The sequence below is a fragment of the Bactrocera neohumeralis genome, chromosome 6 (genome assembly GCF_024586455.1).
Source record: "Bactrocera neohumeralis isolate Rockhampton chromosome 6, APGP_CSIRO_Bneo_wtdbg2-racon-allhic-juicebox.fasta_v2, whole genome shotgun sequence".
NCBI classification, from domain to species: Eukaryota; Metazoa; Arthropoda; class Insecta; order Diptera; family Tephritidae; genus Bactrocera; species Bactrocera neohumeralis.
This window is the reverse complement of record NC_065923.1, coordinates 54,784,028-54,803,544: the sequence shown is the minus strand read 5'-3', so window position 1 is coordinate 54,803,544 and position 19,517 is coordinate 54,784,028. Positions and strand designations below refer to the sequence as shown.

At 36.4% G+C, this 19,517-nt stretch overlaps 1 protein-coding gene across 1 annotated transcript; it reads right to left on the bottom strand.

Moving 5' to 3' along the window:
- Positions 1-521: 521 nt before the first annotated feature.
- On the bottom strand, positions 522-19,130 carry LOC126762337 (transcription factor SOX-2). Its single transcript, XM_050479041.1, has 3 exons — positions 18,612-19,130; positions 12,779-13,490; positions 522-1,530 (listed from the first exon to the last, which is right to left on the bottom strand). Exons 2-3 carry the CDS (start codon positions 13,339-13,341, stop codon positions 963-965), a joined length of 1,131 nt encoding a protein of 376 aa, XP_050334998.1. The 5' UTR covers positions 13,342-13,490; positions 18,612-19,130; the 3' UTR covers positions 522-962.
- Positions 19,131-19,517: the final 387 nt, after the last annotated feature.

The window sequence follows — 19,517 nt, the reverse complement described above, 5'->3', positions numbered from 1 at the left end:
AAAACTAATTTAGTCTATGATCTATAATATAAGCTTATGAGACACAAATATTATTTTAACCCACTTACTAATTTTTTAGAACAAAGTTTTGCCAACACCCAAAGATATTTCCTCGACTTTGAAGCTGGCAAGTTGGAAAATTATGTATTCAGTTACCCCAAACTTAGCACTTCCTTACATATAATTGATGAACCACCTAATTTCAAGAAAGCCACTCAAATCAAATTTTGTGCTTATCGAAAAGTGTGAGTAAAAGTTTTGCCAATACCGTTAGAAGAAATGGATAAAAAAATGAAATGTAGAAACAATTCAAATAAAGTCTCGCAAATTTTTTCATATTCTGTAAACTGTAAAAATGTTCATGAAAATCGTACATTCAGTAATCTTCTACGAATTGAGCTGTCCTGAAATTTTCCTACCAAGTAGCTTTTCGACTTTAAAATGACATAAATACATGTGCGCCGTTTTATTTATTTAAATCTTTACTTTTTCTAAAAGTTTATTATTACAACTAAGCCTTCTTATGTTGATGGTTACAATTAAATTTTTGGCTAAAGAAAATATGATTTTTGACATAAATGCGATGAATGTGGGAAAATAAAAAAGTTGGCAATAAATGTATAACTTCTATAAGGTTACATGACCAAATTTCAATAAATCATCTCATCAGTTAAGAACTTTATGGTTCTCGCAATCAAATTTATAAAATTTACATACACAATTTACATATGAACAACATTTGAAGTATTTAATTTGAAATTGCAACTTGTAAGCACTTTGGAGTAATAAGTCTTAGCAGCTAAAACATACTATACTTACATATACTCAATAAAAATACGAGTAGGATTACTTACGCATACGCTAGCATTTACATTTTAAATAATAATCTACATAGCCGGTTCAGCAACCACCGCAATGGCGGTGTTACCCATGGAGCTCCCACCAAACCTTAAAGGAGTTGGTCAAATAATATTGGGCGGTGCTTGACTGCCCGCGGACAGGGCCAGCGTGGGTGAAGATTTGGCTGATTTGATGCCACAACCGTATGATGAAGCGATGCTGCCCGTACCGTTGCTGCTGGGCGGTGATGGCGGTGTCTCAGGGCTAATGAGCGGTGCGCAACCAAAGTATCGCCATGGATGATATAGACTACCGGCGTACATGGCTTGTAGACGGGCCTGCAAATCAAGTGCTATGGTTGGATCCAGAGGGTAGTGGGTTAGCGCTGTCGCTGCCGGAAAAGCGCCCGGTATATGTCGTGACGGCATATTCAATGTCAATTCTAGAGGTGTTGCGCCAAAACCATACTTGGCCGCATTGACAATATGATGATGACTTGTGGGCGAATGTTGTTGATGATGGGCAACAACGACTGCCGCTGCGGCCGCGGCTGATGTGCCCAGATGGGTATGTTGCGACTCCTTTTGTGAGCCATTCACGCCGGAGCTAGACGCAGGCGATTTGTTGAGTGTCTTCGGCTTGCGACGCGGCCGATATTTATAGTCGGGATGCTCCTTCATGTGCAGCGCTCTGCAAGAGAGGAAATATGTATTAAAATTCGATATATGCGATTAGAGGCCAAGTGGTTGGAAAAAACGGTTATTGGCGGCACTTTGATGTGAATGGAAATAATAAACATACAGACACATACAGACACATACATAAATATGGGAATATAGTTTCAGAAATTGTTGCAGTTGTAGGCGTAATAAAAGGGTTGCAACGCAAACACCAAAGAAATTGAAAGTTTTTATCAAGAAAATGCATTGACTATGTCATAATTTCTAGTTATTAAATATATTTTTTATCAAAGTCCCAAACAGTTAAGTACTCATATCTGTTTATATGCATAGTATATACATATGTATGTACATGCGCTTGTACATGTATGAGTGGTTGTGTATAAAAATCAAAAGTATTTCATTGTTGGTGCGGCTATGAGCGCGCTTTATTCTCCCTTCATTCATTTGTCAATTGATAATAGCAGCAATTACAATTCAAACAATTACTGCCATTCTTGCCCGATAATTCCTTAATACCCACTCATTTCATATCACTTCTTCTTTAATCAATATGGCTATTTACTTAGGTAACATAATAAAATATGTACAGAGTGTCGTATTTTCATATGATGATACATAAAAATAACAACGCTCGCGACGGGTCACTTGGCGCGCACAACTTGGCAGATTTTGGGCCGAGCTTCGTTCTTAAATTTGACTCGGTGTGAGCTTATTTATCTATTGGCGGGTCATAGGGTTGATTTTAGGAAGTATTTTTGGTGTTAATTATTTAATGAACTGTCTTGAATTAGAGTTTTACATTAATGGTTTATAGATTTTTTTTATCCTAGTGAACACCAGAGTTATCGAGTAGTACACACGCACTCCACCATCACCTTTTGTACACAGTTTTATACATTTGAAAACGCAACACATACAAAATCATTGTACGCAAGGGAATCTTAGACGTTTTATTATTTTCTCAAACTGATTTGCTTATCTGTTCATCGATAACACTTCAGGTATCGCGCTCGGGCGCATTAAGCACACAACACCTTTCGGTCTCACAATGGCAACAATGCCAGCAACAGCAATCAAACAATGTGTTTCCTTGTTTGCGAATGAAATGTTATATTATATTTACATTGGCTTTACCGGTCCCGCCGGGTGCGCATATAATCTCGTCTGAAAGAGTCTTAGGGAACAACGTTGGCCGATCGGCAATGGTCGACCTTTTAAGTTTGGATATTGATTGCCGAGCGACTGTGCCTTTGAACTGAAGTACATTAATTAATTTATTCATTATACAAGTATATACATATATTTTTGATTCGGTCGTCATATTTTCCTGTGGAATCTGGTCGCCTCAGGCATGTGGAGAAATAAACAAGCGAGTGCAATATAAAACCAAAGTCCTTCGTTTTTTTAATTATTGTGCACAATTTTGAATTTTTGAATTTAATTACCATTCTTAAGTTTTGTTTCACCTATGGCTTCTAATCCATTTACATTCAACTTTTATTCATTTAGATGTTTCCCGGTGGCTTACTGGAGTCGCTAACACTGCTTTATTTTAATTTATTGCACTCAACATAAAAAATATAATAATAAACGTCACAACAGATAAGAAATATAGGAAATCGAATTTTGAAGGAAGGCTCTTCCTGTGTCAATATCACGATTCGATCATCATCTAAAGTTAGTATTGTATAATACTATGAAAGCATACATAAAGAAGACATTCTATGTTTTAATATTCATAATGTGTTCATATGTATATGGAACTAAGAAGAAGATTAAAAACTACTGTTTTAAAATTTCAACTACTTTGCTGCTGCTGTTTAGGTTAATCAGAATTATTAACATACAATAAATCTTAAGATTCCTTTTTTCTGATCATTCGTATTCGAATATTGACAACTTGGTGGTTTAAATAGGAAAACATTTGTGCTTAAAAAAGGAATCTTAAATAAAAATATTCTATTTCAAATCATAGGTATGCGTTCAAAATTCATTTAAGAATAATTCAAATATTTTGTTTATGTATCTATATGAATTATACTTTTCTCGGTTAATCTGGTGATTTCCGACTCGCTTCTTCACTTTTCTAAATCCAACAAGATTAACGAAAATGTTAGATATTGGAAATGGTAGAATCAGTGGCGGATTAACGAATAAGCACTAAAAGCACGTGCTTGGGGCCTCTGTTCTTCAGGGGCCTCCATCCTCTGCTGGCGTTTCATTTTATACCCTCATTTTATCGAGATTCATCCACAATAAATAAATATGTCCGAAATCACAAGGCGCGAGCAGTCCGGGAGCGACCCTTCATACACCCCCGCAGGGCCCTACCCCCTGCGCGCCACGCCCGCACGTCGCGTCGCGCCGCCGCGAGACCGAGTGAGTGAGTTGTCTTTGCATTGCAAATGATAGCGCCCATACACATTACCGCACGTACTTACCTACTTTATTTACGGAGTGGCTTTGATTGAAACTACACTTATCGTTACCCCACACAAAGTTTTCAGGTAAGTGGTTACGTACTATATTTATGCTTTCACTATATTCTAACTTTATGTTTCATAACTAAACTTCGAAAAGTCCCTCAACTTTGACGAACAACTGCTACCACACTTTTCTCAGCTTTTTTTCATTTTCACTAAAATAATAAATTCACAAAAACACCGTAATTCACCAAAAAAAAACATTAAAAAGCGTGGAAGTTCTGGAACATACCTAAACTTGGAAATACATGAAATGTCACTTCTTGATGTACAGGTATGAAACCTATGCCAATCCATAGGAAATATTATTTAAAACAATATTTTTAGATACGTATCGCCGTCTGATGGTATGCCCGTGGAACGATTTCTGACGTTTTAAATTTAAAAAGTGATACCGGAGAAGAGATGGCAAATATAGTACTCAGTTATCTAGAGGGTTGCAAGATAGCTATTGCAAAGTGCAGAGGACAATCATATGACAATGCTGCTAAAATGTCAGGACGATACAAAGAGATGCAGCAAAAAAATTTTAGAGCATAATAAATATGCTGTATTTATACCATGCGCTGCACATACTCTAAACTTGATTGGTCGTAGTGCTGTTGATTGTTGTACGATCACAGTGCATTTTGTTCAATTGTGCAGTTGTTATACAATTTTTTTCGGCTTCTACTCATCGTTGGGCAGTTTTAAAATAATTAATAGGCAACGATAGCGTTCTGAAGTCGCTGTCGGACACTCGTTGGGAAGCTCACGCTGTAGCTACGAGTGCAATATTACAATCCTATTCGAAAATTTTGGATGCTTTAGATGAAATTGCTGAGGACACAAACCAAAAAGGTGAGACCTGGTTAGAATCACAAAATATTTCAAACAAAATGCAAGATTTTGAGTTTATATTTATGCTCACTTTGTGGAATGATATTCTACAAGTTTTTCATGGTACAGTAAAGGACTCCAAGAAGAATGATTAGATCTTAAAACGTGTTCCAATTTGTATCATTCTTTATCGGGTCATCTCGTTGAAATGAGGAATCAATTTGAAAAATTTGAAGGCGAGGCAAGAAAAAATTTTCCTAATGGGGAATATAAGGAAACTCAAAGACGAATTAGGAAGAAACAAGCAAATGATGGAAATGCAGAGGAACTTGATTTGAATCCTAGAGCGAAATTCCGCATTGAGACTTTCAATGTAATAATTGACTCACTTAATGCTCAAATGCAAATTATGAGGTGATGTATGAAGTTTCACAAAAGTTTTCATGATCAGTCATGGAATATGAAAAATATATCTTGAATCTTGAAGACTTCAATGAAAGAGCAACGAATTTAATCATTTTCCAAATATGTTCGAATAAAATATAAATTTTCAGAAACAAAGGTCACCCATTCCTATTCAATGATTTTTCCAAAGAGAAAATAATTGACACAGAATCTTTTAATGCTCAAATGTGTTTCACAGCTAAAAAGATTAAAAACCTGCAAAGAACAAAAATCCACCCAGACAAGCATAATTCTTTAGCATTAATATGTATTGAGGCAGACATATAGTAATTCGTCAGATACGACGATGTAATTTCGGAGTTTGCTCTGATTAAGGCAAGGAAAAAAATGTTTTAAGTTTTAAATTATACCTACTACACTTTCAATTTTGATGAACTTTCATTTTATACTTTCTACCTTCCATTCCATTCCTTCCATTTCCATTTAAGCAATAGAGGGCCTACACAGGCTCTGTGCTTAGGTTAGTTAGATACTCTTAATCCGCCACTGGGTAGAATAGAACTGCAACTAAGAAATCAATGAATAAAGTTGCCAGAAAATTTATGCACAACAACACGTGACCAGGGTAATTTAGTTTCGAAATTATTCAACAAAGGAGTTCAATTACTTTTTTTGTGCGGAATCAAATTTCTGGTTCAGAATGTTGATAATTGTTTGTCGCTAGCAATTGTTTTTGATTGGTACAAATTATTCAAAGAGGATCGAGAACACGTTGTCGACGAACCACGTCCAGGACGGTCATCAACATCAAATGATGATCATCAATAAAATAAAGGAATTGGTGCTTGGGAATCGACGATTAACAGTCAGAGATCTTACTGGCATCGTTGGAATTTCGGAAGGTTAGTGAATTTTGAAATATCATTCGGGCCTTAAAAAAATGTGAAAGCCCGATTGCCTCCAAAATCACTAAATTTTTTCGAAAGCAGCGTCGCGTTAACGTCTGTGGAACAATGTTTTCCAACTGAGGTCGGAATTATGGGCATTATCCGACAACTCTTGATTTTTACACCACAATAATGCACCTTCGCATACTGAATTGATTCTTCGTTAGGTTTTCTCTGATTTTTCAATCAATTTCGACGGAACGACGGAAGATAAGAAAAAACGTTGTCACGAGTGTATTGGAGCTAACAGGGATTACTTTGTTACAGATTTTTAATAATAAATTAAGAATTTTAAAATTATGAGAAAAATTCTTAATATTTTGTTCAAAGTAGTATGTAAAAGGTTTTTCAAGAGACACTACAGAAGTAGGCCGATAGAGACAGCAAACGAAGCCATTTTTTCCCACACTTTTGACATTTCTCTTCAATAAGGCTTGCCATTTCATCATGGTAAGATATACGATCTAACAGTGCGTCGAAATTATTAAAATTTACTACCGACATTCGGAGTCATTGGCCTCAACTTCAACAGCCCTACGCCCAATTTATGGTCGTCATAATCTTCCTGTCAGGTCAATAATTGAGCGTCTAGTAGAAAAATGTGAATCCTCACGCACAGTATAAAATATTACCGTGCCAGAGAGAGAAAGAAGTGCCTGTAGTGTCGAGAATATTGCTGCCGCTAGTGCATCAATTGAGGAAGACCCAAATCAGTTTCTCACACGTCGTTCTCAAGCGTTGGGCATCTCTATGACGTCGTTGTGGCGAATTTTGCAAAAAGGTCTTGGCCTACATTCTAACAAGATCAAGAACTGAAGCCGTTTGACCACCAGAATCGTCGTACGTTCGTGAATTGGGCTGAGCAACAACTTGAAAATGATCCGGATTTTCATCGAAAAATCATCCTCAGTAATGAGGCTCATTTATGGCTGAATGGCTTCGTCAATAAGCAAAATATGGGTTATTGGTCAGGCAATCCACTGTACGCCTTGAGTCACCATAGCATCTCGAAAAAATTACGGTTTGGTGCGGTTTATGGGCTGGCGGCACTTCTTTCGAATATTTTTAACCCGAATAGGATGACATGGACTTGGGCAATATGTGGTTCCAACAGGACAGCGCCACTAGACACACAGTGAATGTCTCAATCGATTTATTGAAAACCAAGTTTGGTGAAAGTGTTATCTCACGAAATGGCCCAGTCAATTGGCCGCCTCAGTCGTCCGATTTGACGCTGTTAGACTATTTCCTGTGATGCTGCATAAAGTATCTACTATGCCAACAAGCCAGCTGCGGTTGATGCACTTCATACGAATATCGAATGTGAGTATCGGCCTATTTATGCTTGAAAACCGTCGAAAATTGGGTTCGGCGTCTGGACTTCTGCAAGCGTGCCCGTGGTGTCCACGTAAAAGAAAAGAATTTCATACATAATGATATCGAATGTTTTTCCACAGGAATAAAGAATTTCATTGATATTCCAAACCGTTTTTGTTTTAATTAAAAAAACTTTTGTAGCGCTCTTATTGAAAAACCCAATGTATGTAAGTAGATTATGACGTTTTAAGAGTGTGGCTACCTTGGTTTCTAATATCGATATTAAGGTGGAGATCATCGTAAATTTGCATTATATCATTATTCGTCAAATGTTAAAGGGCTTTTACGTTCATTGCTGAACAGCTACTTACATTCCTTTGATTGAAATCTATCTGCGCACAATACACCAAAATAAGTGAAAGAACTAATTTCCTTCACGTACATACGGATGCTGAGATTATGAAAAATTGAATATTTTTATCTTCATTTCTTCCTTTATTGATATTATTATTGATAATTTTGTTGTTATTATTATTGATGCTATTGTTTATTTTCCCCATAATATGAGTGTAATAACTCAAGTACCGAGATTTGCAAAAAATCTTCTTCTTCTTTACTGGCGTAGACACCGCTTACACGATTACAGCCGAGTCAGTCGTTTCTTCTTTTCGCTACGTGGCGCCAATTGGATGTTCCAAGCGAAACCAGGTCCTTCTCCACTTGGTCCTTCCAACGGAGTGGAGGTCTTCCTCTACCTCTGCTTCCCCCGGCGGGTACTGCGTCGAATACTTTCAGAGCCGGAGTGTTTTCGTCCGTCCGGACAACATGAGCTAGCCACGTAGCCGCTGTCTTTTAATTATGCTAGATTATGACGTTTTAAGAGTGTCGCCTACATTGGTCTAATATCGGTATATACTATATACATTTACTCATCATTCCATCAAATGCGGTTATCGTTCCGTGTTTCGTCCACGCGCAAAGGACCATAAATCTTTCGCAGAACCTTTCTCTCGAAAACTCATAACGCCGACTCATCAGATGTTGTAATCGTCCATGCCTATGCACCATATAGCAAGACGAGAATAATGAGTGCCTTGTATAGTTTTGTTTTTGTTTGTCGAGAGAGGACTTAACTACTCAATTGCCTACTTAGACCGAAGTAGCACCTGTTGGCAAGAAATATTCTGCGTTGGATTTCGAGCCAGGAAATATTTCATCTTGCCTTCGTTCAACAATAGACCCAGTCGCTTCACTGCATTATCCATTCTGGGGAAAGCAGCACTAACGGCTGTTAAGGCCAATGATATCAATACCATCAGCATACGCTAGGAGTTGTACAGATGATACATTCTCTGTACAATTCTGCAGCTCGAATTATTTTCTCCAGAAGTGGGTTGAAGTAACCACACGGAAGGAGCCGCCTTGTCTGAAATCTCGTTTGGTATCGAACGGCTCGGAGAGGTTCTTCCCGATCCTGACGGAGCTTTTGGTGTTGTTCAACGTCAGTTTACGCAGCCGTATTAGTTTTGCGGGGATACCAAATTCAGACATCGCGGCATAAAGGCAGCTCCTTTTCGTGCTGTTAAAAGCAATTTTAAAATCGACGAAGAGGTGGTGTGCGTCGATTCTTTTTTCACGGGAGATGGCGTATGATGAAAATCGTATTGTGAATATTTGGTTGGTTGTTAATTTTCCAGGTCTAACTGATAAGGTCCAATCAGTTTGTTGACGGTGGGCTTTAATCTTTCACACAATACGTTCGGTAGAACCTTATATGCGATGTTTAGGAGACTTATTCCATATACCATCTCAGTCTATAGCGACGGGTCCAAAATGGACTGCAGAGTAGGCAAGGGGGTATTCTCCGCTGATCTAGGCATATCTCTCTCTACACGTCTACCGAACTCGGCTAGCATCTTCTAAGCGGAAGTACTGGGCATAGAAAAAGCCTGCGAAGTTCTATTGGAAAACCACGAGAATATACATAAAGCAGCTACTATATTTACGAATAGCCAGGCGGCGCTCCTGGCCTTGTCTTCGCCCATGACAAATTCAAGTATAGTTCACAACTGCAAGAAAGCACTAAGCTCAATAAAAGACAAGCTCCAACTAGACTTGATCTGGGTTCCCGGACACAGGAACATTTTCGGTAACGAAAAAGCAGACGAGTTGGCAAAGGCAGGAGCTTTCTTTGACGAATCCAAGGCGGAGCTAATACCAAGCCCGCTAGGATCCATCAAAAAAGAGATCAATAGACAATTTCAACAAGTGGCAAATAACAGATGGAAAAACATTACAAAATGCATTATAACTAAACAATTATTGATAGGAAAAGAACCAACGACTTATTAAATAGGTCAAGAAAAGTATCTACAGAGTAACAGCTACCACAACAGGGCACTGTCCAATTGGGGAACACGCATCCAAAATGGGTATGCCCTACAACAACATCTGCCGATGCTGCGGAATAGCCGGGAACAAGGAAAACAATTTTCCACTTTCTCTGTGAATGCCCAGCGCTGGCACAGATCTGACACAAAACATTTGGAATCCATCAATCACCAAACCTTGAATGGATTTCTACTAAAAGCATATCAGACATAAGTAGCTTCATCGAAACCTCAAAATAGTTTGAAAGGGAAGGTGAAACGTGATAGCAGATACAGAAGGTTCTACGAATAGTGCATCAAAATGGCACAGCAAGTGCTAATTGAGCCCGATAGACAACAGGGCTGCACTCTTACCTACCTACATATCCCACGGTAGTTGGCGCATTTTGTGGGGTCTCCCGTTTTATGGATTGGGCAGAGCACACTTAAATTCCAGTCGTTGGGCATGCTTTCGTCCGACCATATTTTACAAAGAAGCAGTTGCATGCCTCCCTATCAATTATACTATATTGACAACAGTGTGCTCAATAATGTACAAAAGGCATGAAGAAAATTACTCGATCTATATTTAAGAAAAAAATTCGCAAAAAATTCAATTTTTTACTTTGAAACCCTAACCCCTCCCATAAGACAAATATGAGAAAAATTCGCAAATTATGTACGAGTTTTAAGTTACGTGGTTGGTTTGGAATTAAAAACTGATCCTATGGTATTATTTTCCAGGTTTGCTCACCCTGTTTGTACTTGATTTCGACAAAGTATTTTCATTTCCATTCATTAGTTCATTCTAAGAAGTATGAAGCTAAAATGAAATAGCAGTTACATCTGCATTTAAGAATTTGTAAAGGCCTGTCATTGTAGCACTCCAATCCGATCAAAATTTAATTGTTTACTTGCATGTGGAATGTCCATGTAACAACTGTAATACATCATTGCCGCGGCTAACAAAGCGCATAGTGAAGCATTTACCATTTTTAGCAGCTCGGAAAGAAACTTAATGAAGCGCTCGAACAAATAAGTCAGTGTCATTTAGACAAATCGCAAATTCAATAAGGAAAAAATGTCAATATGTCAAAATGTAGAAACATATTTCATATAATATATTCATACATCCATTTTATTCAACTCATTAATTATAAAATTTAACTGATTGCTTTCTTATAATCGCAATGAATCAATTTATTATACTCGCGTTACTACTGTAGTCCAAAACTGATTGCGCAATTGCGACAATTTGCATTTTATATTTTAATTAAACTTGCTGTCCAACCACACATCCATACTTCACACATGAAGACAGGAGCTCTCTCAAAAAGAATAGATAAATAATGAAAATTTAGTTAACACGACTTTATCATATGCAAACGAAACGGACCGAAATGATAATGTCAAAAATTTGTGCCATCCATATTCACCAATTACTGAAGCGTCTTTAAGGTGATTTTATTTACATATGTACTTATGAGTCTACATATGTAAATATGTAGCTGATCGACGCTTCCGATAGTCCAGCGAGTGGAACAGATATAAATATGTATAACGGGAATGCTTGGATTCACGTCAACACTTTATGACAACTGACAAACGCGTACAAATATTATTAATAAACAAAATATACATAATTAATTATAATATTGAGAGTGGGGTAATGACAGTTGAAATGGGACAGTTGCGTCAGTTATACAGTATTGTATGTTTGTACGCATAGTACTCGTACTCTTCAGGTTGCAACTATAGGCGAATTAAAGGGTCACTCGATAAGATCTGCGGGTGATCCAGCTCGAGAGCTCTTTCAAATTGTGCTATCTTTTTCGAAGTTTACTTAATCATATTTAAATATTTCATGTACAAGTGTTTGGGAAACCTACTCAATACTGTGGAATTACATTTATATTGGAACTCACGATAGGGCATAGTAGTGAATCTGCCAGTGGCGACAGATAAAGAACAAGATATTAGAAATTGAAGTGTTTGCACAAATTTAAGTTAAAACCCAAAAAATATTTTTTTTATTATTTCAGTAGTTTTAGGCAAACATTTTATAAGATCGATACGTTTAGCAACAGTTCCCAATTGACATTTTTTGCTTGTTCAGGTAATTTTGTTATGACAAGGTGAGTATTAAGTAGTTTACTAGACGTTTAGACACCAATTCACAATTTTTATTGGATTCTATAACTGATAACTACTACCCTAAAAACCTCATTGCTAGCGAAGATGGCAGAACCTGAGGGCTCTGTATTCATATACAAATACACACACATACAATGTGCAGAAAATACATAAGTACAGGTAATTGGAAATGAACGCTGAAAATTCGTTTATCGAGAAGTTTGGAACTACCTTGCGATGAGCCGTCAATTTCGATTTTAGAAGGTACTTTTTGAAAGTTAGGTTACACTGATTTAGGTCGTTCGATTAAAAAATGAAATTATCAGGTAAATGTACCAGAGTAGAATAGAAGTTTCTTTGAGGGAGAAAATCACAAGTTGCTAAATAAATAATACGCGTATTAGTAGTGATAAGGAGCAACAGTAATGTCAACTATTCTAGTTTCATTACATAATAAAGACATATGCAGAAGATAAATATATATATGAACACCCGAAGGTGAGTATTATGCCAGTGTGCATGTATATATGTGTTTATTACTTTGTGGGAGGTTAGGAACAATAGCTGTCGTTGTTAATGCGAATTCTCCGTTAACTGCTCAATCAGGGCATGACAGTTCCCTTTTAAAATCTCAATTCGCATCGGCTCTTCATCAACAACTCAACAACGATGTCGTCGATCTGCCCACATATGTATGTATGTATGTGACTAGAGATTTATGGTATATGTGCCACTGCACATCCAAACATACAATTGCAAGTGTATGTGAATAAGTAGCTTACCGTAAACGCTTTGCTTCATCGATGAATGGTCGCTTTTGTCCCTCGGTAAGTAATTTCCACTCGGCACCCAAACGTTTGGAAATCTCTGAATTATGCATTTTTGGATTGTCCTGCGCCATTTTGCGTCGCTGTCCGCGTGACCAGACCATGAACGCATTCATTGGCCGCTTAATATGGTCGTTTTGTTGCTGGTGATGATTGTGATGGTGCGACTGATGTGGGTGCTGGTGTTGCTGATTTGAATGTTGTTGCGAGTTGAACGCAGCATTGGCGGTTGATAATGAGGAGTTCGCAGCTATATTTGTATGTTGCTGATGATTGTGGTGTTGTTGTTGGTTGTGTTGATGATGCGGCTTGTGCGGCATCGTCATTGCTGCGGTTGTAGCCGCCATCGTCATGTTAAGCGCGTCCGATCCAGTTAGTTGTGGCGGCGACTCTCCACCACTACTCATTTCACTACTACTGCGACTGCTGCGGCCACCATCGCCATTGTGCAAACGCGACCGGTAGTCTGTGGGTTGTTTTTGTTGCTGCTGTTGAAGAATTGTGGACATACTCGTCATTTTTGATCTTTAACTTGAGGGCCACTTTAAAACTGGTATTAACTTTTCCTATTTATACACCTTGTTTTGCCAATTGTTCAGGTTTTGACAAGTTTTATAAGAATTTTGAGTTCTTCTTAAAAGATATTACGTATGGCTTGCTGCTACACCTGAAATATAAAATAAAAGTTAAATTTAATGTCAATAGCTCGTACTTGATTTGAGGAATTAAGATATAGTATATGCATATAAAAACTATTCTTTTCTTATTTTATATTTTCATATTTATATTAATAGCAAAAACTTTTCAGTTGATGGAAATAAATACTATAGTTATAATATCTGACAATCTGTGAGATATACGAGGGCTGCTATATATATTTCTGGCCTAATAATGAAAATAGGAATATTTATCAACGAAAATGGTTTTATTGTTTTTCAAAATATTCTCCATCAAGATTTATACACTTTTGCCTGCGCTCAAACCAATTTTCGAAGCACTTTTTCCACTCCGATTGAGACACCTCCAAAACATGGTTTTTGAATGCTTCAACAGCATCTTCTGGCGACGAAAATCGTTGACCACGCATTATTTTCTTGATGTGTGGGAACAAAAAGAAGTCATTGGGTGCCAAGTCAGAGCTGTACGGCGGATGACCCATCAATTCGACGTTTTGGCCGGTCAAAAAGGCGCTGGTTTGAGCAGATGTGTGAGAGCTCGAATTGTCATGGTGCACAATGATTCGTCTTCTCTTGTTCGTTTTTCGAATTTCTCCGAAGACTTCAGGCAAACAAATGGTGGTGTACCACTCAGAATTGACCGTCCTACGGTGCTCAAGCGGAACAGTCGCCACATGACCAGTTTTGCCAAAGAAACAGGCGACCATTTGCTTCGAAGTGCTTCTTCCACGAACAACTTTCGTTGGATTTGGCTCGTCTTGGAAGACCCACATAGTCGATTGCTGTTCTTTTTCGGGCTCATACGCATAGATCCATGATTCGTCACCTGTGACGATCTTATAAACGTCTTTTGAAGCACCGCGATCATATTTTTTCAGCATTTCTTTACACCAATCCACACGAGCCTTTTTTTGAGCGATTGTCAAATTATGCGGGATCCAACGAGAACAAACCTTTTTTACGGCCAGGTGTTCATGTAATATCGAATGTATGCTGGTGAGAGAAATGCATAGGCATGCCTCTATCTGTAGGTATGTTACATGACGGTCTTGTATTATTAGTTCACGTACGGCATCGATGTTTTCTGGCACAACGGCTGTTTTTGGACGACCTTCACGGAATTCGTCTTTGAGCGAGCGTCGGCCACGATTGAATTCGTTGTACCAATTTTTCACAGTGCTATAGGATGGTGCTTCATAGCCATACAAAGATTTTAGTTCATCGATGCACTCTTGTCGTGATAATCCACGTCGAAAGTTGTGAAAAATGATTGCACAAAAATGTTCACGAATTAATTCCATTTTTTTGCCGAGATGAATTTTTTAATTCCCTGTAAATAAAACAATTCACTATTAAATGACAAAACGTTCTGAGTGATGTTATGCTAAAAAATGTCAAACTTTCCAATGGAAATGTCAGATTGCACCTGGCAACACTTAGTGTTGCCTAGGCCAGAAATATATATAGCAGCCTCCGTATTATTAAAATTCGGCTAGAATCCTTTATATACAGTATTGTATATCAAAAATGGGTTTAATCGGGACAATACTTTCATATTCGAACTTCCGTATGACTTTATACAGTATATATCGGCCAAAATGTAGATTATCTTAATGAAATTTTGAGAGCGCATTTTCCCAATAACAGGAAAATATCGATAAAATCGAGTGAAAGCTTTACATAGACCCCATATAACTAATATCAGTTTTTTCAAACATCTTGTTGACTTAACTCCTTATTTATTGTTGACGATATGTGAAATACTTTTATGAATATGTAGTATACTTTTATGAGTGTCTGTTTCTGTTAATAATATATGGTAATGCCAAAAATAGATAAAAACGCCTTAATATTACCTATATCTTCCATATACCTAATATAAAATTATAAAACCTCTTGTTGACCTTATCGATATATACGGATCGATCAATATCCCTTAGTAAGTGCGCAATTTAGTTCTGGATATTGTAACAGGTTAAATTCTTATTTATCTATAATAGACCTTACAAGATCTATATCTTGCATCCATGAGTTTCCGTATGACACTAAGCACTAAGCATGCCTTGGTTTCACAAACTCACTTAACACTCCTCTCCCAATGGTTCGAACCTGTCGAAAATAGCTCATTTCCTTGGCCTACCATTAACGGATTTCAATGACAGTTAATTTATTGCTTGCCTTTCAGCAGGGTCTGTCTAATCGTTGCAACAACAAAAACAGTTAATATCTAAGATATTTTAGCAAAATTAACAGAACGTATAATACTGGAAGCAGTATTACCAATTTGGAGGGTTTTCACTTAAATTTAGAATTTAAAAGAGATGGAATTTTTTAGGGTTTTTAAATTTCTAGGTGTATTTTCAGGGGATTTCTTTACTTTGAATATTGATTTTTTGAACTAAAAATTCTACAAATAGTTACAGATTACCGAAGCAAATTGACATACTTCTATTATTTTCCAACAAGTGATAACATTAAATTACTAAACTATTTGAAAATCTATTTTTGTGATACAAACATTTATTATATCGACTTAATATTTAGAGAAATTTGTAGATTCGGTACTGATTGAGTTTAATTCCAAGAATCATCTGAAGTACACAACTTCAAAGTACTTTCCACGATATGGCAAATAAACTCGCTTAGAACTTTATCGGCGGCTAAAGGAAAATATCAGAATTTTCTTTGTTGTTTATCAGAGGATATTAAAAAAAACAGCTTTCAGACAACTTCTCCATATTAAAACTAATTGCTGATTTACATCCAAAAGTGCTACCTCTCAGGTAAAACCTGATATCAAACCAATATCAAGTCATATCAACAATCTAAAAATAACGCGGAGTCTGCGCGGCATCAATTAGTGGTAAGCAATGGTCAAATCTTTCCAACTCAGCAGATTTTTCCTAAGAAATGAGTTTATAATGATTTAGACGCAGCGCTTCGAAAATGCCTCGAACTCTTACTGTCATATGTCACTGTATATATTTCAATTGTTGAAAAATAAGTTACGTAATTGGCTTTCAATTGAGATGACAGAATGGTGAATCGCGTACAGCCTCTCAACCATCTTAAAATTTGTTATACTTGTATGTATACTTGAAGTATTAAACAAAATAAATATGGAACATCAAAACCTGTTATTAATGATTTATATTTTTTATTTTTAATGTTAAATTTATTATTATTTCATTAATGTTTGATTATTTACATTAAAAAATATTATTATAATTGAATATATGACTTATACAAGTATAATAATAATTTATTATTTATTTTAATAAAAATATTCAGGCGAATTTAGTGGAGTTTTTAGGATATAAATTTTGGAGAGTTGGGAACACGTTCTGGAAATACTATAATTTAAAATATGTGAAATTGGTCTGTGAATTGCTCAAGTCCCATATACAAGAACACGTATTAATTACTCGTTATGCTAACAGTCCTCATGCCGAATATGTCGATCAGTGAGTGAGTTATATATTTATAAAATTGCTTGAAAGGATATTTTCGAGTATAATAAAGCAATAACAAAGGTTAGTGAAATAAGCACACACCTTTCATTGTCCCCAATATACCCAATATAGCAATTTACGACTTTCCATCTGGCTTCAAACCACATTGCATTGTGATGAATGCGAAATGCCTTGATATAAATCTCACATTCTTAACACAATCAATGCCGACCATCTGGTTGACGTTTTTCACATCAAATCAATATATTAAAATTAGTCTCTTCGGTTGAGTTTATATCCGATATACATATCTCATTTAAGTATGATTTTAATATAATATTCGCTGACGAAAATTAAAATATTGTAATAAAGTTAAGCGAAACTATGTACTGTAATATATGTTTATAAGATATACGTTTGATTGCAATCCAATCAGGATTTCCTCGAACAATGAGTGTTGAACTCTTTCGCAACATTTTTTAAAATAATGTTTTGCCAACTCCGATGAATTTAATCCATTCACGATGCAAAGGAATAAAATATTTGATTACACCCGAACTAAACGCTTCCTTAGTTCTTTTTTTTAGAGTCTTAGGGTGCCTACAAAGTGGACGCTCAAAGCCGAGCCGAGCGCAAAGCTGATTTCGATCAGAACTGGTCGATTTTAGGTACTGCAGAGCGGATGCGAGATTCAGCGCTGAATTGTGCGTTTACTCTGCCAATATACTGTATTGTTCTGTTATGTTTCTTCTTCGTTGCAGTTTCTTTTTACCGCAAAGGATTTAGTTCGAATATCATTTTATTTAACACAAGAAATATAACTAATTAAAGAAAGTATTATGCGTAAAAGAAAAAAAAAAAACAGGACACAAGGAAATACGGGTATTACCTACTTCCCGATAGATTAGGACATTGCCGTCATCAACTTGGCCTTGAATATATTAATAGCGGGTATTCTAAATTTATTCTACCACATTCATATGTATATGCAACACGCGAGTCAGCGCCGGACCTTGCAAATTCATACTTTATAACAATTTAAAACAGTTAACATTAGGGAATTGAGCTCAGGGGAATATATAGTCACACATGCTTATTTTAGTTGTTTGAAAGATGTACAGGCTTATTATGTGTCAAATAATTGAATCAAACATATTGCAATAATTATGTTTAATGCAAAGCAAATACTTTTAAAAATATCTTTATTTCGTTGTTTTTGAGCACTTTATATATGTATTTTTTTAAGCAATTTATTTATATTAAACATCACGTTTCAGCTTTCGCTATATCTGTCATAAACTAACAGAATTAATATGATGATAATCAAACACAAATCAATAAGGTTAGCATTTGTAAAAGAGATTCAGATTAAAAATTATCATAATTAATATCATTTATAATATAATGAGAATTTTAAGATTTGTCGATTGCATGTCCTTTTCGTTATGAGTTTTTTTTATTTCAACGCTCGGAAATCCAGTTTAAGTTTTTTGAATTTCGTTTCCCAAGTAACTTAACTCACATAAGTTCAAATTTTTGAAGAAATAAATTTCGCTCTCCAGAAATAGTCCTTAATTATCGTAGGGATCAGCAAAACATTTTTAAGCTATAAAACTTTCGTGATCTTGTTTATAAAAATATTTTTTTAAATCTTCTCACCTTATTCAACTTGAAGTCCTTTGAAGGAAAAGGAATTAATTGTCGAAAATATGCTTTAATATTGCACTTTATACTTTTTAATATATTTATCAATACAATTTTAAAATTCACTGCTTAAAAAATAGTCTTTTTAATATATTAAAAAACAAAAATTGCACTTTATTGTTGTTATTGGTATTGATATTTGTACACAATTGCATTTGTATGTGCGTAAATCTCCGACTACTCGAATTGAAAGCCTTCTTGTAAATTGTCACATTAGCGTTTCGAAAGAATACAAATCGGAAGAGTTTTGCGTAAAACGTTTTGGACGGCTATCGCAATGCATCCGATCACGTTGCACGTCAATTGACAAGTGTTTTTAGATAATACAAATGGCGGGCATTGTTGCACACACCTTTCCATGTACACAAGCACTCGCACACACGCGCACATGTACGTATTACGAATACGATTTTCCGAAAGGTATTCAATCACAGAACGCAACACTCAATCGTTTTATTAACAATATTTTAAATTCGCGACCATGCGCTCCAATAATGCGTAGCCCGCCAGTAAAAGGCACGAAATGAGCAACAAACTGGCAAAAAGTGAGAAATGCGCGAGGCCGACTGCACGAAAAAAACAACAGACGAATAGAACGTTATCAAACAAACAACGTTAGTGGAATAATGCACAGCAGAAGAACGCTCAACCACAACCACCCAACAACCTCAAAACACAACACAACAAAAACAAAACACACAATTGTTGGTAAAAGGAGCGCAAATCTCCGTTGAACATCTGTAGTGGTGTGTGTTGAGTGCTTATGTGGGCGGCTCAGGGTGCGCTTGGTGGCGAATGTGCTGTGTAGAGTTGGCGACATTGCGTCCGTGCAAGTGTTCGATGTGTAAAATCTACAGGAAA